At 47.6% G+C, this 24,269-nt stretch overlaps 1 protein-coding gene across 2 annotated transcripts in view; it reads left to right on the top strand.

The window, feature by feature from the left end:
• LOC111169846 (vesicular integral-membrane protein VIP36) overlaps positions 1–24,269 on the top strand; it is a 37,133-nt gene that overhangs the window by 8,690 nt on the left and 4,174 nt on the right. Inside the window, exons 3-8 of one of the 2 annotated variants that reach the window (XM_022564405.2) lie at positions 4,527–4,644; positions 5,474–5,553; positions 5,697–5,858; positions 5,948–6,062; positions 8,760–8,879; positions 10,041–10,723. In XM_022564405.2, coding sequence (XP_022420113.1) covers positions 4,527–4,644; positions 5,474–5,553; positions 5,697–5,858; positions 5,948–6,062; positions 8,760–8,879; positions 10,041–10,201 — 756 coding nt within the window. In that variant the 3' untranslated portion in view covers positions 10,202–10,723. Of the gene's footprint in view, positions 1–4,526; positions 4,645–5,473; positions 5,554–5,696; positions 5,859–5,947; positions 6,063–8,759; positions 8,880–10,040; positions 10,724–24,269 lie in introns of those variants that run through there. The other variant, XM_089909740.1, reaches the window with a different exon arrangement.

Below are 24,269 nucleotides of genomic sequence, written 5' to 3'. Positions count from 1 at the left end.
AACATGGATGGACCTAGAGATGATCATACTAAGTGAAGCAAGTCAGACAGAGAAAAACAAATACATCAATTATATGTAGAATCTAAAATATGACACAAATGAACATATTTATGAAACAGAAAGAGACTCACCGATATAGAGAACAGACTTGTGGTTGCCAAGGGGGAAGAGGGTGGGGGAGGGAAGGATTGGGAGTTTGGGATTAGCAGATGCAAACTATTATATATAGGATGGATAAACGACAAGGTCCTACTGTACAGCACAGGGAACTATATTCAATATCCTATGATAATCCATAATGGAAAATAATATGAAAAAGAATATATATATCTGTATAACTGAGTCACTTTGCTGTACAGCAGAAATTAACATTGTAAATCAATCTTCAATATTTAAAAAAATGTAAATACTGTAAAAAATGTAAATACTTTGATTACTGTAAATATGTATCTGCATGAAAAAGAAAATAAAATTTCTCAAAAAATTTTTATTGTAACATAGCATGACATAAAAGTTACCATCTTAACCACTTTTCTTTTTATAATTAAAAAAAATCTATTTATTTATTTTCGGTGGCATTGGGTCGTTGTTGCTGCGCATGGCTTTCTCGGCGAGCAGGGGCTACTCTTCATTGTGGTGCGCGGGTTTCTCATTGCCGTGGCTTCTCTTGTTGTGGTGCACAGGCTCTAGGCATGCGGGCTTCAGTAGTTGTAGCGTGCAGGCTTCAGTAGTTACAGCTCACGGGCTTCAGTATTTGTGGCACGCAGCCTCAGTAGTTGTGGCTCGCGGGCTCTAGAGCTCAGGCTCAGTAGTTGTGGTGCACGGGCTTAGTTGCTCCGCAGTATGTGGGATCTTCCCGGACCAGGGCATGAACCTGTGTCCCCTGCATTGGCAGGCAGATTCTTAACCACTGCACCACCAGGGAAGTCCCTTAACCACGTTCAAGTGTACAGTTTAGTGGCATTAAGTACATTGACCTTGTTGTGCAACCATCACCACCATCTATCTCCAGAACTTTTTCATCATCCCAAGCTGAAACTGTACTCATTAAACACTAACTCCCCGTTCCCTGCCTCCCCACAGCCCCTGGTAACCACTATTCTACTTTCTGTTTCTGAATTTGACTCTTCTAGGTACCTCACATAAATGGAATCATAGAATATTTGTCTATATCTGGCTTATTTCACTTAGCATAATATCTGCAAGGTTCATCCGTGTTGTAGCATGTGTTAGTACTTCATTCCTTTTTATGGCTAAATAACATTCCTCTGTGTGTGTGTGTGTGTGCACGCACGCGCGCACGCACACACCACATTTTGTTTATCCATTCATCTGTTGGTGGACACTGGGTGGTTTCCACCTTTTGGCTATTGTGAACAGTGTTGCTACATACATGGGTGGACGTAGGTGGCTGTTTTCACTTTTTTTGGTAAATACCTAGGAAGTGGAATTGCTGGGTCATATGGTAACTCTTTGTTTAACTTTTTGAGGACCACCAAACTGTTTTCCATAGCAACCACACCATTTTACATTCTCACCAGCAGTGCATCAGGGTTCCAATTTCTCCACATCTTTACAATACTTATTTTCCTTTTTTTTTTTAAAATTTATTTATTGTTGGTTGTGTTGGGTCTTCGTTTTTGTGCGAGGGCTTTCTCTAGTTGCAGTGAGCAGGGGCCACTCTTCATCGCAGTGCGCGGGGCTCTCACTGTCGGAGCCTCTCTTGTTGTGGAGCACAGGCTCCAGACGTGCAGGCTCAGCAGTTGTGGCTCACGGGCCCAGTTGCCCCCTGGCATCCCAGACCAGGTCTCGAACCTGCGTCCCCTCCATTGGCAGGCAGACTCTCAACCACTGCGCCACCAGGGAAGCCCTTTCCAGTTTTTTGATGATAGCCATCCGAATGGGTGTAGAGTGGTATCTTGTGGTTTTGATTTGCATTTCTCTAATGACTAATGATGTTGAGCGTCTTTTCATGTGCTTATTAGCCATTTGTATATATTCTTCTATGAAAAAATGTGTATCCAAGTCCTTTGCCCATTTTTGAATTGGGTTTTTTGTTGAGTTTCAGGAGTTTTCTATATATTCTGGACATTATCTATTAAGATTTGGAAATATATTCTCTCAGTCTGTGGATTGTTTTTTCATTCTCTTCATGTTCTTTGACGTATAAAAGGTTTTAATTTTGATGAAGTCCAATTTGATTTTTTTGTTGTCTGTGCTTTGGTGTAATATCTAGAAAATTATTGCTAAATCTGGTGTTGTGAAGATTTTCCCCCGTTGTTTTTTCTAAAGAGTTTTGTAGTTTTAGCTCTTAAGTCTTTGATCTGTTATTTATTTTTAAAATTAAACTTTTTATTTTGAGATAATTATAGATTCACATGGAGTTGTAAGAAAAAATACAGAGATTAAGAGGTACAGACTTCCAGTTATAAAATAAATAAGTCGTGGGGATGTAATGTACAGTATAGGGAATGTGGTCAATAATATTACAGTAACTTTCTATGGTGACAGATAGTTACTAGACTTATTGTGGTGATCAATTCGTAATGTATATAAATATCAATCCCTGTGTGGTGCCCCTGAAACTAATATTGTATATGAACTGTACTTCATTAAAAAAAAGAAGAAGAAAAAATAATACAGGGAGATCATGTGTACCCTTACCAGCATTTAGTCTATCTACATTTAGTAAAATTACTGATATGTTTATTTGGGTTTAATCTGCCATCTTACTATTCACTTTCTGTTTGTACTGACTGTTCTCTGTTCATTCTTCTCTCGGGTCTTGCCTTCTTTTGGGTTGGCTAATTTTTATTACACTTTTACTCTTCTATTAGGTTGAAAGTTCTGTGCTTATTTCCCAATATTTTAATGGTTTCTCTGGAGTTTAAAGCACACATAATGTTTTACCAAAGTCTAATGATAACGCATACTTCTAACTCCTTCCAGGACAATGCAAGGCTTTTAGAGCACTTTAACTCTTTTTACCCCGTTGTTATTAATCTTTCTGTTTTAACTCACACAAAGCATTATTGTTTTATGCAGTCAAATATTTATTTAGATTTTTAGTCTCACATCTACTTTAGTCATTGTTCTTCATTCCTTCGTGAATCTCTGACTTTACGTCTGGATCCGGATCACTTTTCTTCTCCCTGAAGAATGAAAGATAACTTTTTTCTTTTTTTAAATGAATTTATTTATTTATTTTTGGCTGCATTGGGTCTTTGTTGCTGTGTGCGGGCTTTCTTTAGTTACGGCGAGCGGGGGCTACTCTTTGTTGCAGTGCGCAGGCTTCTCATTGCGGTGGCTTCTCTTGTTGCGGAGCACGGGCTAGGTGCGTGGGCTTCAGTAGTTGTGGCTCATGGGCTCAGTGGTTGTGGCTTGTGGGCTCTAGAGCACAGGCTCAGTAGTTGTGGCGCACAGGCTTAGTTGCTCCGTGACACGTGGGATCTTCCCGGACCAGGGCTTGAACCCGTGTCCCCTGCATTGGCAGGCGGATTCTTAACCACTGCGCCACCAGGGAAGCCCCTGTGTTTGCAAGATTTTTTTTGCTGAAATGTGAGGCTTGGGTGAGTCTGTTTAGTCTAATTTCAGGGATTGTGAGGACTCATAGCTGAGCTACAATCCCTGGGAGGCCTTTCTCATTCATTCTTACTTTTCCGTTGCAGTTTTTGTCGTCTCAGTCCAAAGCAAGACTGGTTCACCAGGCCTTCCATCCCCTCAGCAGGTCTTGGACTTAGATTCCGTGCCCATATGTCCTTGAGACCTGGTTCTTATCACCTCACAGTTGCCCCCTCCAGAATCTTCAGGGTCTCCCAGAGCCAATGAACTGTCAAGAACTGGGAGGGCTGACTTCACACTGTGTCAGGCTGTAGTGCAGGTGCCTGCAAACCCTTTGTTCTCAGGGGCCAGGTCTCCTCACCTGGGCTCCTGGTGCCCAGGCCCAGAACAGTGAATCTGGTAAATCAGTGATGCACAAGCCAGATCACCCACAGTGGGACATAGGGTTTTTATTTTTCATTTGAGTTTTTTCTAATTACAGAAGTACTATGTTCAATGCAGAAGATTCAGACATAGAAAGTAGACATTCCCCTCCCAGAGTTAGCTTTCATTAATGTTGGTTCATATTTCTTTCAGTTCCTTCTTTCTCTACACATATGCTAATTTCTTTCTTTTTCAAAAATGAGCACATAATGCTGATACTGTTTTGAAACTTATCTTTCCTCTCTTAGTATCTTTAATATCTTGATCTTGAACTGTAAGTGCTTATGGAACTCCCTCATTCTGTTAAAAAGCTGCCTCAGCAGCCTTGGGATACTCTGTGGCCTCCCACTCCCGACCTGGGAGGCCCAGCAGCCCCTTTCTCCCTGCTGAGAATGCTGGGGGGTCTGTTGGTCAGTGACACTCATGACCCTGCTGCCTGGCCCTGTTCTGAGTGTCATCTCGGTGCAGGGTCTGTGCCGGGTCACCTCCATCTGGCAGACAAGCTGGGGAGCTCTGAACAGCCCTCTCTGCTCTCCCTCTAGCCTTGCTTCCTCAAGGACTGGGAGATGCACGTTCACTTCAAAGTCCATGGCGCAGGGAAGAAGAATCTCCATGGTGATGGCATTGCCTTGTGGTATACCCGGGACCGCCTGGTGCCAGGTAGGGTGGCGCTCGCACAGGTGGGACCTGTGCGTCTGTGGCCAAGGATCCTCCACTCTGCACCCCTTGTTAGGGCGCTGCTGCTCCTCTTTGAGGAAACCTGGGACCTGGGGGCAACTGAAGGGAGCGTTCTTTTAGAAGATGACCCTGTGGCTCAACTCTGTGCCCCATTGTGGCCTGGTGTTCTACACCAGCTAAGAATGGTTTTACCATTCTACCATTTTATTTTATTTTATTTTATTTATTTATTTAGGCTGTGCCGGGCCTTAGTTGCAGCACGGGGGATCTTTAGTTGCAGCATGTGGACTTCTTAGTTGTGGCATGCATGCAGGTTCTAGTTCCCCAACCAGGGATCGAACCTGGGCCCCCTGCATTGAGAGCACGGAGTCTTACCCACTGGACCACCAGGGAAGTCCCTCTACCATTTTAAAAAGGATAAAACAAGGAAGACTGTGTGACAGAGACCATCTGTGGCCCACAAAGCCTAAAATGTTTGCTGTCTGGCCTTGGACAGAAGGGTTAAGGGATGGTTCTTACTGCAATGGCCACCTGTTTTTCACAGGTTGGGTATCCCCTTGTCACCTGACACCTCAGAGCACATAGGCAGGTGCTGTTCCTTCACAGTTCAGGCTTCAAACTTGAGTCCTCTCTGCCACACCCCTGAGACCACCCTCCAGTCCCCCACCCCACCCCCACTTAAAGATCCCTTCTCTTTCCTGGGAGAATGACCACAGATTAACCCACCCATGCTGGCATTACTTTGTCCTTCAGGTATCCATGGGACAACTCCAGTTTCTCCCGTTACAGGAGCATCTCCTTCTAATTCCAGGGCCTGTGTTTGGAAGCAAAGACAACTTCCATGGCTTAGCCATCTTCCTGGACACGTATCCCAATGATGAGACCACAGAGGTAGGCCCCTGCTCTCCTGCAGAGCAGAACGGGACTTCTCCCTGGTCCCTGCATGAGAGGAGCCTCCAGGGATCAGGGTGGTGGGTGCCCTGCGGCCTCCCACGGGCTGGGCTGGCCTCAGAGTAACCCGTGTCTTGTTTCAGCGCGTGTTTCCGTACATCTCCGTGATGGTGAACAATGGCTCCCTGTCCTACGACCACAGCAAGGATGGCCGCTGGACCGAGCTGGCAGGCTGCACGGCTGACTTCCGCAACCGCGATCACGACACTTTCCTGGCCGTGCGCTACTCCCGGGGTCGCCTGACGGTGAGCGGGCGGGAGGGGCGGCTCTGGGGGGGCTTGGGAAGGTGGGCAGGCCGGCCCCAGGCTGCCCTTGACCTGCTGGTCGGCCGCAGGTGATGACTGACCTGGAGGACAAGAACGAGTGGAAGAACTGCATTGACATCACGGGCGTGCGCCTGCCCACTGGCTACTACTTTGGAGCCTCAGCCGGCACCGGCGACCTGTCTGGTGAGTGTGTGGGCTGAGCGAGGTGTGAAGTCTCATTCTGACCTTCCCTGGTATTTTGGGAGCTTGTGACACAGCCAGTCCCTTTCCTTCTGACCTTCCTTCATTTGATTCCACGCTTGCCTGGTTTTCTTCCTCCTCTTCCCATATCCATGAGCAGTCCCTCAGCCGCCATCTCTCTCTGTCCTCTAGGGGCTGGGGTGCTTTGAATCTGGATGCAGTGGACCCCCAGATTTCCATCTCCAGACCTGTGTCACCAGCATCCTGCTCAGCATCTCCGCCTGGTGCCAAGCAGGCCTCTCAGCCTTCACACACCCACAGCCAGAGATAGAAACGAACCTCTGTCCTTGTAGTTGCTCAGGTCAAAACACCTTGGTATCATTCTGGTCTCTGCATTTTCTCTCACACGCCACCTCTCATCCGTTGGCTGGTCCTGCTGGCTTTGTCTTCTCCCTGCCTCAGACCACTTTTCTCCCTTCCTTTACTGCTGGCAGGTCTGGGCCACCATCCTCCCTCACTTGGACAACCACAGGAGCTTCCTGAGGGTCCCTCCTCCCACGCCAGCCCCAACAGTTTCTCCCAGCACAGCAGCAGAGCTGCTCCTCCCACCTCCCTCCCAGTGGCACACTGCCAAGCCTGTGTGCTGCCTTCCCACCCCCTTCGCTCTGGCTCATCCTCCCTGCTCCCTGGTGACACTGCCCCTAGCCGCTCTTCAGACCCACCCCTGCCCTCCTGCCTTGGGCCTTTGTGCTTGCATCTCTCCCTTGGCTTCTCCAGGTCTCGCCCAGATGTCACTTCCTCAGTGGGCCTGTCCCTGATTCCCTCATTTAAAGTCGCATACACACATCCCAGTCCCCTGCACACTTCCCATCACCTTTCCTAGCTTTATCTTTCTTCATAGCACTTAACCATCCTGGAATCTGCCATGTAATTTATTTCATTATCTGTGTCCCCCTCACTGAATTGTAAGCTCCACAGAGTCAGGGCTCTGTCTTGTTTGGCCCACGGTGCGTGCTGTAAGCATTGGGATGCTGCCTGCCTACACAGGCCTCTTGGGGCCACCAGGCCTGGGTGGCACTTGATGGTGGCCTTTGGCCTTGGTCCTTAGTCCCTTCTCAAGGCCCTTGGGAGGCACCAAGCCTGGGGCTGGCTTCTGCCTACCAGAGCTAGGAAGCATTGTGGAGAACCAGTCAGAGGCTTGTTTATTGTCAGGATAGATGTTTCCAGGGCCTGTGAGCCAGCACCATTCAGGAGCCTGCCCTTCACCATGCAAATATCTGGGTCCACCCTGTCCCAGTGTCTATTTTGCGGGGTGTGGGGGGGTTTGTTTTAAAGTTTTTAATGTGGAAATTCCACTAAATACCCATAGGAGGGGAGGTGGTCTAATAAGCCCCTTGTTGCTGTTAACCAGCTTCAGTAATTACCAGCTCATGGCCCGTCTTGTTCCATCTGTGGATTCACTTCAGCCCTCCTCTGGGTTACTTGGAATTCCATCTGACAGTGTTTCAGCAGGTGTCATGAGAAGGTTCTGGGAACAGAGCCAGATCTGCGGCAGGTGGATATTCTCTAAGGCTGTTTAGAGAGGCCCCGGGAAGGGCAATGGAGGGAGCCATGCACACAGTAGTGTCCGACCATTAGTTGGAGGGTTGTGCACGCCAGCCTCCTGTCAGGCATCGCGTGCATAAAGGCACGTGGTGTGTTCTTAGATAGGTAGCGGTCTCTTTCCCATTTTATACACCTGGGACCATTGGGCATTTGGGAGTTGAAGGGATCTTGTCAAGTTCATGCACCCAGGGAACGGCAGAGCTCAGATGGGACCTACCTGATGCCTGACTCCAGAGTCCATGCTTGTCCCTGGGCTTCCAGGGGCTGTGCATACTGGTGTCAGGTGTGGCTGGGCTCTGCCCAATCCGGCCACGGGGGTCCTTGCTCTTTAGGCTCTCCCTTTTCTGGACCTTTCCTCAGATTCTAGTCAGTTAGCTGAGCTGATAGCTGGAGTCAGGTCCTTGACCGGGACCCTTGTCTTGGTTCGGAGCCTCATCCTCCCCATCTCAAAAATGGGTTGATCAGTTATTGTCAGTGTCATTTAGAGGTTCTCTCCTGCCCATACTAGTTGGACCCAGGCCTTTCTCAAGTCTCCTCAGGTACAGTCGCTTGACTGTGTGTCTGGCCGAGCTTTCAGCTGGCTGCCAAGTCGTTCGTCCGCATTCTGTATTTGGGTCTCTGTGACAGGAATGTCTGGGGGCTGCCTGCCCTTGGGAGGATCAGGCTTCTCAACTAGTCATAGAACAATGTGTGGGTCCTTATCTGGTTCTGTTTCCAAAGACATACTATCTGCAAGCAGTACGCCTGTGCCTTGTCTGTACTTTCTCATTTATATGCCTTGATAACCATGCAAGATGGAGATTACCACCTGCATTTACAAATGAGGAAACTGAGCCTCACAGAGGACAGCAGAGCCAGGATTAGACCCAATGATTTTGATTGTAAAACTCCTACTTTTTCCTGTCCGCTCTGCCTCCTTCCAGGTTTCTTGTTGCTGAGTTCTGGAGGTGTTCCAGCCCCTGGAATGCTGCCTGCTGGGGGCTGCTGGGTTCTCCCCAGGGAACCTGGCCACTTTATGTGGTGGTGGGGGTGGTCGTTGGGCCACGTGCGCTGAAGCGTCTTCAGGCCCCTTAGAAGCTAACTCTCATCCTGCAGACAATCATGACATCATCTCCATGAAGCTGTTCCAGCTGATGGTGGAGCACACGCCTGACGAGGAGAACATTGACTGGACCAAGATCGAGCCCAGCGTCAACTTGCTCAAGTCGCCCAAAGGTATGCACTTGCAGCCGCTCCCGGTGGGGTCTGGGCCGGCTCGGGCAAGTGCCCGGGGTCCATCTGCCCTTCCCTGGTCCAGCCAGGCCCTTGGATCAGCAAATAGTGCTCATGAGCAGGTGTGTGGGCACCTGGTGTCTGCATCCTCCTGCACTCAGTGCTGGGATAACGGCCAGTGAAGCCAGAGGGGCTGTTTGTTGGTGTGGGTGGTGCGTGGGGCACTCTGATACCTCAGTGCGCGGCTTCAGTGAACGGCGTGGAAGTAGGTCCTGTGACTGCTGGGAGAGCTGATCCTCAGGTTTCCTCAGCTAGAAAGAGGTAAAAAGGCAAGATGTGAACTTGAGTTTTGGCAAAACCCCAAGCCTGAGTTCTTCCCAGGGTACTAGTCAGCCACCACTTCGTCCTCATGGAGCAAGGGTTCTCGTGCGGGAAGTGAGGCCCCTGTGTGTGTGTGTGTGTGGCGAAATCTATCCCAGGAGCCCCAAAGTTGTGCATGTGGGCCCAGCAGGTGATAGAGCACCAGTGGAACCCAACATTTTATGTGACATCTCACTTTTCTAAGATTCAAGTTGCTTTTAAATGTTTTGGGGGCCAAACAAATCCTGCCATAGACCAGTTTTGCGACCTTTGGCTGAAGGCTTTCTGCTGCCGAGGGTTTCCGGACGCATCATCTGCTCTAGCCCCCCCAGCAGCCCCATGCAGCTGGCCAAGCAGGGCTTAAAGGGTCAAAGCAGAAGGATGGGGGTTGGGGGTCGGGGCCCTGGGAGAAACCGAACGCACCCAGATGGGATTGAGGGCAGCCTGTGGCCGGGGACCTCAGACCACTGCATTGGGCTGGGAGTGGGCTTGTGAAAGCAGGTCCTGGGCCTGCCTCAGGCAGACTCAGGCTGTCAAGGAGACCCCAGGAGTCCAGTGTTCACCAGTTCCTTGTAGCAGAAAGCACCTCAGCCTGGATCCCTGGGAGCCTTGATCCCTGGGAACCTTGGTCCCAGTGAGGTTGGACAATCTCTGTGCATGCCCCTGCCCCTCACTGGTGCGGTGTGAGCAGGCCATAGCTGACGCCTCTAGGGTGGGTGTGGGGGCCTAAATGGGCTGTCGCCCTGCTCCCCCATCTCCTGGGAGCCCGTCCGGCCTCTCATTCCCCCCTCTCTCCTCCCTCAGACAACGTGGACGACCCGACGGGGAACTTCCGCAGCGGGCCCCTGACGGGGTGGCGGGTATTCCTGCTGCTGCTCTGCGCCCTCCTGGGCATCATCGTGTGTGCCGTGGTGGGGGCCGTGGTGTTTCAGAAGAGGCAGGAGCGGAACAAGCGTTTCTACTGAGCAGCGGGCGCTCGGCTTGGGGAAGGGCCCTGGCGCTAATGTGAACTTTTTTTTTTAACTAGGATTATAAAAGAAAAATAAGATGACCTTATTTCTTAACCACTTCAAAGAAATAATTAAAGAAGTATTTTCGTACATTTTGCTTCTTGCCCAGTGGGGACAGGCTTCAGGGCTGGGGAAAAGGGTTTGACATCCCCACAGCTGGGTGCAGAGGCCCTTGCCCTATGCCAGCCTCTCAGGAGCAGGGGGTCTGTGCCTGGTGCTGGGTCGAGACCCCCGCAGGTGGCTGTTGAACACTGGAGGCCCCCAGACCACACTGGGGTGGGCACCTGAGGACATGAGCAGTGATCTTGTTCTGTGCTGTGTGGTGTGTGTGACAGAAGAGGAGGCCAGCTGGGGAGCCTGGGCCTTCCTGTTCACCCTCTGAGCTTCTTTCCAAGGCAGACCCTTGGGGGAGGCTGGAGGAGCAGTTTGGTGGGGCCCATAGTGTGACGGTTTGCTAAATAAAGTGAAATAACCAACCTCAGCTGTGTGGCTGTCCTAAGAGACTTGCTTTTCTTTTCTTCAAATGACATCCAGCTGGCCACGCTTTACAGCTCCTAGCCTCGTCCCCTCAGGCCTGCGGCACAGCCCCGAGAGGCAGGCGCTGTGGTCCCCATTTCCCAGGTAGGGAATCACAGCTCTTGCAGGTCAAGCAAAACGTGCCCAGTGTCACACAGCTGGTGGCGTCATGGACGCGGGGCCTGCGCCATCTCCATGTTCCCTGGGCCTCTGTGTGAAAGGATCTGGTGAGGTAAAGATGTGGTTCCCATGTGGTGGGTGCGACCTCCACCCAAGGGAGCTCTAGGGGCTCCGGATGATCTGGAAGGGATTGTGGGTGCAGGAGGGCAGGTTGGGGTCAGCAGTGGTGTTCCCACTGGTGCCATGAAGGGTCAAAGGCGGTTCAGGGAGTGAAGAAAGCCCACAGTGGAGAGTGCCATGTGTGGCAGCCTCTGAGGCTCTCCCCACGGTGCAGCTGACTGCTGCGTCCAGTCCTCCCCTGACCCCCTGCCCGCCATGGGACAGGGCCTCCATCCAGTCCAGCGTCTTCCCACTCACAGTTAAACAACATTTCAGCCATCACTAACTTCTTCATCATGTTCCTTCTCCACAAAAAGAGTCATGGGATGGCCAATAAATTGAGAGTTTCTTTTTTTTTTGGCTGTGCCCCGAGGCATGTAGGCATGTAGGATCTTAGTTCCCTGGCCAGGGATCGAACCTGTGCCCCCTACAGTGGACATGTGAAGTCTTAACCACTGGACCACCAGGGAAGTCCCTGAGAGTGTTTCTTCATGATCTCCTTTATTCTTCTTTCCTCCAAGGACTTGGTTTGGTCTTCTTTCAGATACAGAATAATCTTTCTTCTACAGCCCATAGGTTTGCCTGTGTCAGTCCTAACCAGATGGTCCTTCTACAGAAGGCTCTAGGCATACTGCTCAATGTGTTTGGTGATAAAGACCACTTTCAGCAACCAAATAGGCAGAATAAAACTTGACACCAAACTGGTCAGTCACAGGGAGGCTTTGCACCAGCCTGCAAAGCCTCCATGAATGCTTTGGTCCCAGACTTGGTGATAGCACCAAGGGTATTGATCAAATCATCCTTGGTCATCCCTGTTTTGGTACCCACAATAGTGAGGGTTTGATCTTACTTGTCTGGAATGAGATTAATGTGCAGCTGTTTCCCAGAGTCTAGTTTACTGGGACCTGTCAAGCTTTCATATCATGATTTTTTCCAGAGCATCTGATGAATTTGAAATAAGCTCCCTCAGAAAGAGCTCTCTATTTGAGTAGAAAGTATTGATGCTCAGTAACATCAACTGGGCAATTTCTGCCTGAAAGGCAAACGTCTCAACCTCCTCCTCCATCTTGGATCTGGGTTTTCTTAAGCGTCTTGGCTGAAGAACCACACGGGCTCTGCATCGACACAGTGCCAGGACACAGAAGCAACTGAGCCTCCATCTTAAAGCAAGTGCAAACCCTTGCTCCCCGTTGCGGCCAGGCTTTTTGTAATTGACGTTATCAGTTAGATTTTCGTTGTGAAATAGATCGTGTGGAAGTAGATGAGGTGAAGGGTAAGAACTTATTTTCTCCTCGGTCTTTCAGGCTCACTCCCAGAGCTCTTCTCTGATCTACTCTTAACTGTCTCCTGTCCCTCTCGATGTTTCCTGCGCATACACAGGTTAGGTGTTGAGAGATTGTTCACAAGTTTGACCAGGAGGTCTGAGCTGCCTTTCCTTTCCCTCACATGGGTCTGGGAGCTTGCTCATGAAGCCATAAGAGTAAACATGATCCTCATTAAAATATTTTATTGAGCACTTTCCTCAAAACAGTTTACTTACTTGAAAAGTAGCTAATGTGGAGTGCTTACTATGTGCCAAGTGTGGTTCTAAGCGGTTGTTGTGGATTAACTCACTTCACTCCATGCCATTTGCTCACGTGGAGGCAGAGAATCCTCTAGGGAGGGTGGCTCCGCCTCACCGAGCGTCTCCCTCCTGGAGGGGAGCGCTGTGTCCACGCTGATACACGTGGCCGAGACCTGGAGCTTGGAACCCTCCGTGGCCTCAGCAGCCATGTCATCAGGACCATACTCGCCATACTTGATCTCCCCCGAATTTCTGAAATAGGCAAGTTGGCATCTGGTACTATATGGTTCTCACCCTTGACTGTGTGTTAAAGTCACCTGCAGAATGAAAGCGAGCCTGCCTCATTCTCCAGCTCTGGTTTAAGAAGTTGGTGGCCCAGGCAAAGGCAGTTTTACAGTTTTAAAAGCACCCCCACTCCCGCCCGAGGGTTCTCATGAGTATCCAGGCTTGAGAACCAGCAGGTGTTAAGGTACTGATTTGAAGGCAGAGGTTAAAGTGATGGTGCTGGTCTGTGCTTGGCTCAGGGGCTTGTTTGCATCCCTTTCAAAGTTCACACCCAGAGGTGCTTCCTCAGAAGATTAGTTGGTTAGATGTGTGTTCTTAATCTGTCTTTTCACACATATGGGATCATGATGCTGTAACCTACATTTTTGCCAAGTGTGTTTAAAAATTGAGTTATATGATCGTTTGAAAGTTACATATAAATTTATATCCCTGGAGCTGCTGTGCAGTATGGTAAAAAACATTGCCGACATGCTTGCATACCTCTTTGTCCCCTGCCTTAAACCTGTGTCCTTCCCCCCAGAGGTGACTGCCCCTGGTTCTGACTTTTTATGTGCTTCTGAGAAATTTTACCGTGGAAGTATGTATACCTAAGTACATAGTATTATTTTGCATTTTTAAAAATTATAAATGGCACACAGATGTATTCCTCAAAGTTTATTTATTTATTTTTGGCCGCACAGCACGGTTTGTGGGATCTTAGTTCCCCAACCAGAGACTGAACCCTCGCCCTCAACAGTGAAAGCGCAGGCTCCTAACCACTGGGCCGCCAGGGAATTCCCTTCCTCAGCGTTTAAAATTCAGCATTGTTTGTGAGCCTTTGGACCTCATGTAGCTCAAGATGTGGCCTGAGCAGACTCTAGTTCTCCATTCTGCACTGTTGGACATTTAGGCAGTTTCCAGGTTTTTCCCTTAGAGCGCTGCTCTAAACATTTGTGAGCAGTCTTTACGCAGGAGCTACTGTTGTAACCCATGTGCGTTTCAGTTTTACTACAGGTCAGGGTGCTCTCCAAAGGGGGTTGCATCCATTCTGCACCCATCTTGGCTGCCAGCTACCTGCCACTTCTTAGCACTTGATGTCATCAGAGTGCTTAATTTTTGATAGTCTGCTGGGTGCAAAAGTTTTTTTAACATCTTTATTGGAGTATAATTGCTTTACAGGGTGCAAAAGTTTTAATTTGGGTTTCTCTACTAGTCAGTGGAGGATCTTTGTATCCTCAAAGAGGCTTCAAGAGCTTGGAATGCCCTATGGTTGGTGCTCAGGCCTCTGAGAAGGTGGGAACTAGCAGATACTTGGACTCCAAAGGAGGCACAGCCCGGGCGGGGAGGAAGTGCAGTACACACACTGATGGACAGGGCAAGGTCTGTGCCGCTGAAGAGGCTGGAGCCAGCTGGCTACTGCTGCCGGCCTTGGAGAAAAGGAAATCAGCCCCTTCTGCCTTCTGCTTCCAATCTGCATCTAGTACTTTCCAACAGCAGAACCCAGCAGGAGGCTGGCTGGCTCAGGAGGCTGTGAAACGTAATTTACATAGTTCCAGACCCAGAATCACAAAACAGTATAGAAAAGTGGACTTGTGGCTTAGAGGCGATGATGAATAACCCACAGGCAGCAGGCTGCTGGGCGCGAGGCTGCCTGGAGGGTGGCACACCAGGGTCCCTGGACCTGCCACTGCTGAAGCGGGCATTCACAAGGAGAGAAATCAACTTCCATGCATGTGTTGTTTCCTTTTGTTCGTGGTTGAACCTAATTCTGACTCGTGCAAGTGTAATCAGAGGGAGCATCTAATACGTAGAAGGAGGAAATACATTAAATGGCTAAGTTGGTAAATTGAGGAGAAATTTCACCAGTCATTGAGAATGTGGGAGGGAGTGGATCTCACGGAGAGGGAAGGTTAGGAGGGAAAGGGGCAAACCCTACACTGCCTTGCCGGAAGCCTTGCAGGGGAGATGATGATTCATAATAAACTGGGTGGCTTGGGGCAGACCCTCCCAGTCTCAGCTTTACCTGAACCGGGGTCCTCTAGGGATCCCGTGGTAATAATCTTGCCCTCACCGCCATCCTGGGAGGGGTGGAACAGAAAGCCAACAGAAATTATTTGGGATTTTGGTTTTAAACTGCTACTTTAAAAATATGCACTGAATTGCCTTCCTTGTCTCTTTGCTCTCCAATTCTTGTGTCCCGGATCCTCCTTTTGTGTTTTTGGGTTTTGTTTTGTGGCACATGCCCTTTAGATACTCTCTTAGAGATGGTTCAGGGGAGGTTATCATTCTGAACTCTCCTCTGCCTGAAAATAGGTTTATTTTGATCTTATACTTGTGTTTAGTGTTGCCAACTAGAAGTCTGATGTCATCTTCTGATTCTTGTTCCTCTTGAGTAGGTTCTTCTTTCTGGAAGTTTTTAGGAGTAGTTATCTTTGGTGATTTGAAACATTGCCAGGATATGTCCAGATTTGAGTCTTTTTTTTTTCTCCTACTTGGCACTGGGGAATCCTCTTTCGATTTGAAACTTGTGTCTTTTTTCAGCTCTGGGAAATTTTCTCCTGTTATCGTTTATTATTTACTCTTCTGATGACCTACTATGTTGGTTCTACAACACTGCCCCAAGTTCTTTGATGTTTCTCCCCTCAAGAGGTAGGGTCCATGTTCTCTTTCCCTCTCCTTGAGTCTGGCGGGTTTGTGATTGCTTCCATTTGTGGAGTATGGCAGAGGTGACACTCTGTGACTTCCAATGCCGGGCCATAAAGGCCAGGCAGCTTCACCTGGTTATCTGGGACGCTGGCCCTTGGAGGCACCTTGGAAGCAGGCCTACCTCCTGAAGCCCCAGACCGGGGCGCCCTGGGCAGGCCTCCAGGTGACAGTCCCAGCTGGTCCCCTTCCTTAGCCATCGGAACCCAGATGTGTGAGGGAAGAAGCCATCTGGGCTCCCACATCAGCTGTTCAGGTCATCCCAGCAGAAACCCCAGACGTTGTGGAGCAGATGAGGAGCAATCTGTGCTCTTTTCATATCCTGACCCACAGAATCCACGAGCATAAAAAAGGATTGCTGGGAATTCCCTGGTGGTCCAGTGGTTAGGGCTCTGCGCTTTCACTGCATGGGGCACAGGTCTGATCACTGGTCAGGAAACTAAAATCCCATGTGCCATGCGACACAGCCAAAAAAAAGAAACATTCCAAATGCCCATCAATAGGTGAATGAATAAACAAATTGTTAAAAAAAAAAAGGCGGGGGGGAGATTGCTGTTTTACACCACCAAGCTTTAGGTGGGCTTTTATGCAGTAGTAGATAATTGGAGCATACACACCCCCTCACCCCTCTTCACCATCTCCTGATTCTCTCCTTCTAAGCTCCATTCGAGGGGAAAAAGTGTTGAAGTGGCCTTGGCCTTAATCATCCTGTGGTCTTGTGCTCTCGGTCATCTGATCGTTGGAAAACAGACATTTCCCACAGCAGATGTGAGCCTTTTGCCAGTGCCTTACGTTGACTCTGCCGTTCAGATTGGTGATGTTTGGACTAATGTTGTACTGACCCTTGGAGACATGGCACCACCACTCTGGCCTCCTCCCACTTCTGGCAGGAAAGGGCAGTCCCTGCACATACAGGGCCACAGGGATGCATTATCAGGATAAGTGGCTGCTGACCTATCCCACCTACTTTAACATACCACAAGCATGCTGTGCAACTAGTAACCAGAGAAGTTCTTCAGAGCATTGGGTGCCGAAGCCCAGGTCTTTGAGGACCGTGAGTGTTCCCCTTTCCAGTCTTGGGAAGGTTGGGTACAAAAATCCAAGCGATCAGCATAAGGTAGACTATGGCTCTCAGAGTGGGGTCCCAGAGGCACCAGGCCTACTGACCCAAACTGTTGGGGGTGGTGCCTGGGAATCTGCATTTTTAATAAGCACGTGAGGGGAGGCCTGTGCACACCACAGGTTGAGTCATGCTGTCCGAGTTAGCATTCTCTGGTGGCTTACACAAACCCACTACAAAACATTCTGAAAACCTATGATAATAGTAAAACAATCCAATAAAAGTAATGCTTTATCTGGTCTAGAATGAAACTGGGGAAATTTCAATATTCATCATCTTGGACACAAAATCCATTTGGTAATGGTATTCCCTACTCTCCCCCAGAAAGCAGACAAGCACAATATTGAAACTCTAGAGCCCATCCATCTCCTTAGCCAATCTCCACTTAAGGGTGGGTGCGAGGAACAGGGTTGGGATAAGCCCCAGAAAGCGCCCCCTGGTGGCTCATTCCTGCTAACACTCCAGAGTCAAATATGGAATCACTTAGTAAGAAAATTTGCAAACTGAGGACGGAATCCAGTTGGAATTTTAATCTCATATTTTCTATCTCAGAGACCCAATGTCAGAGTTCTCTCAGTTTCCGAGAGCACAGCCTCCCTTGAAGGGAACTTCATTCGAGGGAGAGCCCCCAATTTTTCCTGGGCTGGTTTTGGAAGCCCCAGAGTTGTGGGTTGGAGCTACACTTTAAGCCAGCTCTGCAGCCTTGAGCGATCTGATTCAGGATTTTGATAAGGAGACTCTCTCTAAAATCTACTTATAGGAATTTCAACCTGGAATGCAAAAATAAACGTTTTTAGGATGCAGTCTAATTCTTAACATCATTACTTGAATTGCTTATGTTTCTGTTCATCCCTGCACATGATTTGGAAACAAATTTAATATCACCCAGAGTGTGCACAGCAGTACAAGTTCCCTTAAATAAGCCAGCTCGCCATTTAGGTAAGAGGGTATCATCCCCCTGATGCGAGAAAGTCATGCCCCAGAAATGTTTATGACTCTGAAAAAGGATGAGACCCTCTCAAAGCAGAAACTTATCAGGAACTGAAGTTTTCACCAAGGAAAGAAAAGACTGTGCTAAAAACAATCATGTGGGTTAATTGAAATAATTTATACGTAGTATCAATTCTGTTCTGTGTTTAAAAACAGAAATAATACATGCAGTTATTTAAAAATCAGATATACCGGGCTTCCCTGGTGGCACAGTGGTTGAGAGTCCGCCTGCCGATGCAGGGGACACGGGTTCATGCCCCGGTCCGGGAAGATCCCACATGACGTGGAGCGGCTGCGCCCGTGAGCCATGGCCGCTGAGCCTGCGCCTCCAGAGCCTGTGCTCCGCAACGGGAGAGGCCACAACAGTGAGAGGCCCGCGTACCACAAAAACAAAACAACAAAAAACAAAATCAAATATACCGCGCACCGCAATGAAGAGTAGCCCCTGCTGGCCGCAACTAGAGAAAGCCCGTGCGCAGCCAAAAATAAATAAATAATAAAATAAAAATCAAAGATACCAAAGGCCATAGCAGCAGCAACAAAAATGATCACTCTCCCGTGATCCTCAGTTCTCTCCAGGGACAGTGATTTTCAACTCTTTTAGCTCTTTCTCCTGGCAGTTACTTTTGTATTTCTAAATGATATGCCTGTTTTGTCTTAATTTGTAAGTGTTCAGCATTATATATTCACTTCCTTGTATGATGCTTGAGGTTTAGCTCTTTTACATCCGCCTTCTCTCCAACCTCCAAGTGTGATTATGTCCCTATTTTTAGCTAAATACATGATAATTATCAAGATGCAAATGTATTCTACTCTCAAGCCAGGTAGAGCGCCCCAGATACAGCACCCCGATTGTGCAGCTTTGAATTTTTTCTTGAGTTGACACTTGCCTCATTTTTAACTTGGAATATTTCCCATGTACAAATCCTCAGTTCTTCCTAAAGCTCCTTCACGTCATCTTCGCCTCCTTTCCCAGTCGTTCCCTCTCCGGCCCAGGGTGGCTGCCCGATGCCCAGGTCTTGGTTCTTTGCCCTCCTGAGTTGGAGCCACCTCTCCAGGGCCTCATTCTCTCTCTTCCCAGGCACAGCTTCCTAGTTTTGCTAGAATCTAAACTCTGACTCCTGGTGTGACCTTGGGTTCTCTTTCTACTCCCAACTCTAGAATAACCATAGACAGAACTCTAATCAAGCATCTACCTCAGGCTGTTACATGCACCCAACAGCTCCAGGCCCCTCCTTCCCAAACACACCATAAAGAAAGTACTTTGACCTATACAACATTATGTCAATTGTACCTCTGCAAAGCTGGGGGAAATTACATGAAATTTTAGATTGAAATAGTGACAAATGCAGTGGTTCTAGACATCTGGCTGTGCTTGAATCCTTCCGTTATCCTTTTCCAGATGTAGGAAAGGAGCAAGTCCAAATCCTGTGTGCCTCAGCGTAATCTTAAATAGGGGGTCATGTCACTGTCTGCCTCAGGACTGCTGAGAGTAACGCATGCATGAACCCATTACACGGAGTAATGTCTGTCTGCTACAGACGGAGCCCCCAGTAACTGTTGCCATCATTAAAAATTATTCTCATGCTAATTCTTTCTATTTTGTAACATAGACTCTCCGGTTGTGCAGATTAGTTTTGTGTCCCTCAGAAAAGTTGGTAGTTTTCTGTTTAAAAATTTCTATTTCTCATGACTTTTTTTTTTCTTTTTTTGGCTGCGTTGGGTCTCTGCCGCTGCGTGCGGACTTTCTCTAGTCGTGGCGAGCGAGGGCCACTCTTTGTTGCGGTGCCCAGGCTTCTCATTGCAGTGGCCTCTCCCATTGCAGAGCACAGGCTCTAGGTGCGCGGGCCTCAGTAGCTGTGGCACGCGGGCTTCGGTAGCTGTAGCTCACGGACTCTAGAGCGCAGGCTCAGCAGTTGTGGTGCACGGGCTTAGCTGCTCTGCGGCATGTGGGATCTTCCTGGACCAGGGCTTGAACCCGTGTCCCCTGCATTGGCAGGCGGATTCCCAACCACTGCGCCACCAGGGAAGCCCTCTCATGACTTTTATTCTAATTATTTTATTGTATGTTGAACTCAATCTAGTTTATTTATTAAATCCTTTATATTTTCTGATCTCTCTTTTAAAAATAGGCGATTTTTGTTTTGAATTAATTGAAATCCAGTATCTTTTTTACTTTCTAGTCATATCACCCTCAAACAATAGAAGATTTTCTATCTAAAAAGTAAAAGAAAGAAGGGCTTCATACATTGCAGTTGGGAGACTGCTAGCTGTCTCCTGGATACGTACTGTCTCCTTCTTCCCTCCTGTCAAAACCTAGATTTAATCTGGGGTGACCTTTTCCATCTCTCTTCCTGATGGTGGTTAGAAGTTAGTGGGAGTCATCAGGTGGTGCTTCTAGAATGTTCTTTGAAGGGGCTGGCTCAGCTGGAAGATCAACCTTCTGCCCCTGCCCCTGCTCCTTCTTGGGATGCCCACCTAATGTTTGGAAGTGCAGTGGCCATCTAAGACCATGAGGTGAACTTCAGAATGGCATCCCATGCTAGGGATGGCCTAGCAGAAAGGCAGAAGGAGCTGCTGGCTGCAGCCGATCAGCTCCGCACACCTGATGCTGAACACTTCCTCTACCTGAGAGAAAAACAATATATAACAAAACAGAAACAGACTGGGACTTCCCTGGCGGTCCGGTGGTGAAGACTTTGCACTTCCACTGCAGGGGGATGCGGGTTCCAGTCCCTGGTCAGGGATCTAAGATCCCGCATGCCACGAGGCGGCTCAAAAAAACAAAAAGAAAAACAAAAAAAGAAACAGATTCACAGATACGGAGAACAAACTAGTGGTTACCGCAGGGGAGGGGGGAGGGGAGGGGCAAAATTGGTGACGGGGATTACGAGATACAAATTACTATGTATAAAATAAATAAGAAACAAGGATGTAATGTACAGCACAGGGGATATAATCACTATGTTATAATAACTTTGTATGGTGTGCAATCTATAAAATTATCGAATCACTGTTGTACACCTGAAACTAATATAATTTTGTAAGTCAACCATACTTCAATTTAAAAAATTAAAAGCCCTATGTGATTAAACCACAGATTGGCCTCTGTCACCAGCAGCCTGACTCAGTTTCTAACGGATGCGTGAGAGACTTCAATTATTTAATGAAAAGACTGCTTTCCCTAAAGGATGATTCTGAAGAGTCCCAGTTAACTACGAAGTGATGTACATTTACCCAAAAATGTGTCTGGGAGCTAATTCTTAACTCAGAAAGGTTCAAGCCCTATTTGTTTTTTATTTATTTATTTTTATTGAAGTATAGTTGATTTACAATGTTGTGTTAATTTCTGCTGTACAGCTAAGTGATTCAGTTATACATATATATGCATTCTTCTTTTAATGTTTATTTATTTTCTTATTAGTCATCCATTTTATACACATCAGTGTATACATGTCAATCCCTATATGCATTCTTTTTTAAAATATTCTTTTCCATTATGGTTTATCATAGGATATTAAATATAGTTCTCTCGTGCTATACAGTGGGATCAAGCCGTATTTGAAAGTAGAAAAGAAATCGCCACATTTTCATGAAAAATGTTTACGATTCTGCAGTTATCTCTTGTATGCTCTGAGTCTCACCTAAGGGCTCGCGCATTTTACTCAGCTGTGATACCCCTCATCCTGTGTGCAGGGCGGTGTGGGGAGACGGCTCACCTGGCTCTCCCGCAAGCCCTTCCAGGTGTGCAGGGGCAGAACCCTGCTGGCATTTCTGCTTCTGTTTCCCATGCCTTTCCCATTTCCCTGAAGTTTTTCAGTGCTCTCCCCTCTACTCCCCCGAACGTTTGCGGCCCAACTTACTCTGGTCTGCCCCTGGATCTGCTCACTATTTGTAGAGCAAATTACACGCCCACCTCCCCAGACCACACAGATGGAAACCAGTGTCTTATTTTAGTTCTCTTTCCTTGAGTGCTATCTACTTCTGAACAGTCTTATCCTGTGGGTTTTGGGGTTTTGTTTTTTTCTGCTTTAGTTTTTCTGTTAGTCTGTACTCAACTTCCCGAAATTTCTCTCAACATTATGGGGTGTGTGTGTGTGTGTGTGTGTGTGTGTGTGTGTTTTCTAATTAATGGGGTTTTTGGAGAGGGGAGAATTAGACACATGTGCCTTCTGTTGGGATCTGGTCTGTATTACTCTTCTGGCAATCAGTTGAGCTTTTCTTTGTGATGTAAAATGTAGATAAGCTCTTGCATTGTGATTGTACAGTTGGTCTTCAGAGGTGGAGCTTGATCTGTTTGCGTTAGATCAACCTTATTCTATTGCTCAGATACTCTATATTTTTCCTTTTTGTGGTTTGTGTGATGAACAATGAGAAAAAACAAATGAGGTTATTTGTTTTAGAGTACTGTTGGTATTTCTGATAACTTTTTTTTTTTTTTTGCGGTATGCGGGCCTCTCACTGCTGTGGCCTCTCCCATTGCGGAGCACAGGCTGGCTCTGGACGCGCAGGCCCAGCGGCCACGGCTCACGGGCCCAGCCGCTCCGCGGCATGTGGGATCTTCCCGGACCGGGGGCACGAAGCCGTGCCCCCTGCATCGGCAGGTGGACCCTCAACCACTGCGCCACCAGGGAAGTCCTCTGATAACTTTTTATTCATGCATAACCATAGGTGGTATTTTTTTAATGTTCTTTTTTCTAAGAGGCGTATGAAGAAGAGCTTGACTTTCTTCTTGTCTGTCTCTAGTCTTTAGTTTACCAGGCTGTCCTTATACAAACTAGAATGAAGCAGTCTTTGAGTGATTATATTGTTCCAACTGAATGAAAACAATCAGTACTAAGGAAAAATATCCATTGGGAGATCATGTAGATTACAGGCTAATAATTAGGGGAGATCTTAATAAGATATTGATTCTTTGAAAATAGGACATATTGACTTGCCTTTATCTACAAAACCACCCAGGTTTGTGGTCAAATGTTAAACAAGCTGCCTGCGCTAAGTCACTTTACTTTAAAAAAAATGTTTAATAAAATGTATATAAACATTAAATTGACCATTTTAACCATTTTTCAGCATACAGCTCAGTGGCATTAAGTTTTGCATTCACAGTTTTGTGCAACCATCGCACCATCTGTCTCTAGAATTTTTTCTTCATCCCAAACTGAAACTCTGTACCCATTAAACAGTAACTCCTCTCTCCCCGCTGCCCCAGCCCCTGTGAACCTCTATTCTACTTACTTTCTCTTAATTTGCCTATTCTAGATTCCACATTTAGTGGAATCATGTAATATTTATCCTTTCGGGTCTGGCTTATTTCATTTCACATGTTTTCAAGGTTAGGATTAGGGCTTCAGTGTCATCAGGGTTAACAAGTGTCAGAATATGATGACCAAATAATATTCCATTATATGGATAGACCACATTTTGTTTATCTGTTCATCTGCTGTTAGACACTTGGGTTGCTTCCACCTTTTGGCTATGGTGAATAAGGCTGCTGTGAATGTGGGTGGACAAGTGTCTGAGTCCATACTTTCACATCTTTGGGGGATAAACCTAAGGATGGAATTGCTGGGTCATATAGTAATTCTGTGTTTAACTTTTTGAGGAACCTTCAAACAGGTGACCTGACTTCGCATGGTGCTGTAACCACTGGCATAGGCCCAGTCAGTCGGCCCTCCTTCCTGCAGGGTATTGCTGGATAGACCGGACTTGTGACCATGCCGCGCCCAAGCCGTGTCCCACTCACTCAGGGCTGGCTGCCCTCCCTGGGAGCACACGTGGAAAAGATACCTGTAAAGTGTTTCAGGAAGCAGGCCTGCTGTTGGTTGGATGGTCCATGAATTCCCAGCCTATGGGCAGTAAGGAGGTCACTTGCTGGCAAGTCAGGCACGTTGGTGAACTTGGGATCTCAAGAAAGACGAGGAACTGATTAGGATCTTAGATAATACTTCTTGCTTGACGGAAGTTGTGAAAACTATGACCGTGGGGGCTTTACCAAGCCCCAGCCTCAGCGCCAAGGTCAAGTTTTGTCAACTGCCTAAAGAGGCTCTAAGTATTAAAGAACAACTTTTGTTCCACCTCTGTAGGGAAAACATGCCAAATAGTACTGCACAGCAAGGTAATTATACACATTGAAAAACATGGTGAAGGTTCTTACCTCACTGGTGGAATTATTGGTTCCCTGACATGGTCTCAGGATGAACGGGTTGGCTTTTCCAAGGAGCAGTGTTGTTGGTGATGGAGCTGTAATTGTCCGAGGTACTTGCATGTGCTTTTGGATCATAGTATCTCATTGAGCAAATTCTGTTCAGTCCGAGCCTCTACCTTGACAGGCACACGGTCCTAGGACAGACGGAAACCAAGCAACTCTTCGTACCGGATGCCCTAGGGCACCTCCTCCATCCTCTTGTCTATTTTGAACCTCAGTGGCCTACAGAGGTGACCAAGTCCATGACACCCCCTTGTATTTATTGACTTCCCTGCCTCTCAGTCTCATTTCCTTGGCCTCCATTTCTGTTTCGTTGGATTGTTTCTCAAAATAACCCACTTGCACACAAGCCCTGACTGCAGCCACCACTTTCAAGGGT

This window comes from Delphinapterus leucas, chromosome 3 (genome assembly GCF_059928025.1).
Source record: "Delphinapterus leucas isolate spDelLeu-1000000601 "Yukka" chromosome 3, BTC_Dleu_Yukka2, whole genome shotgun sequence".
In the NCBI taxonomy this organism is placed as follows: domain Eukaryota; kingdom Metazoa; phylum Chordata; class Mammalia; order Artiodactyla; family Monodontidae; genus Delphinapterus; species Delphinapterus leucas.
Note: the sequence above shows the minus strand (reverse complement) of the source record. Positions and strands in the feature narration are given on the sequence as shown.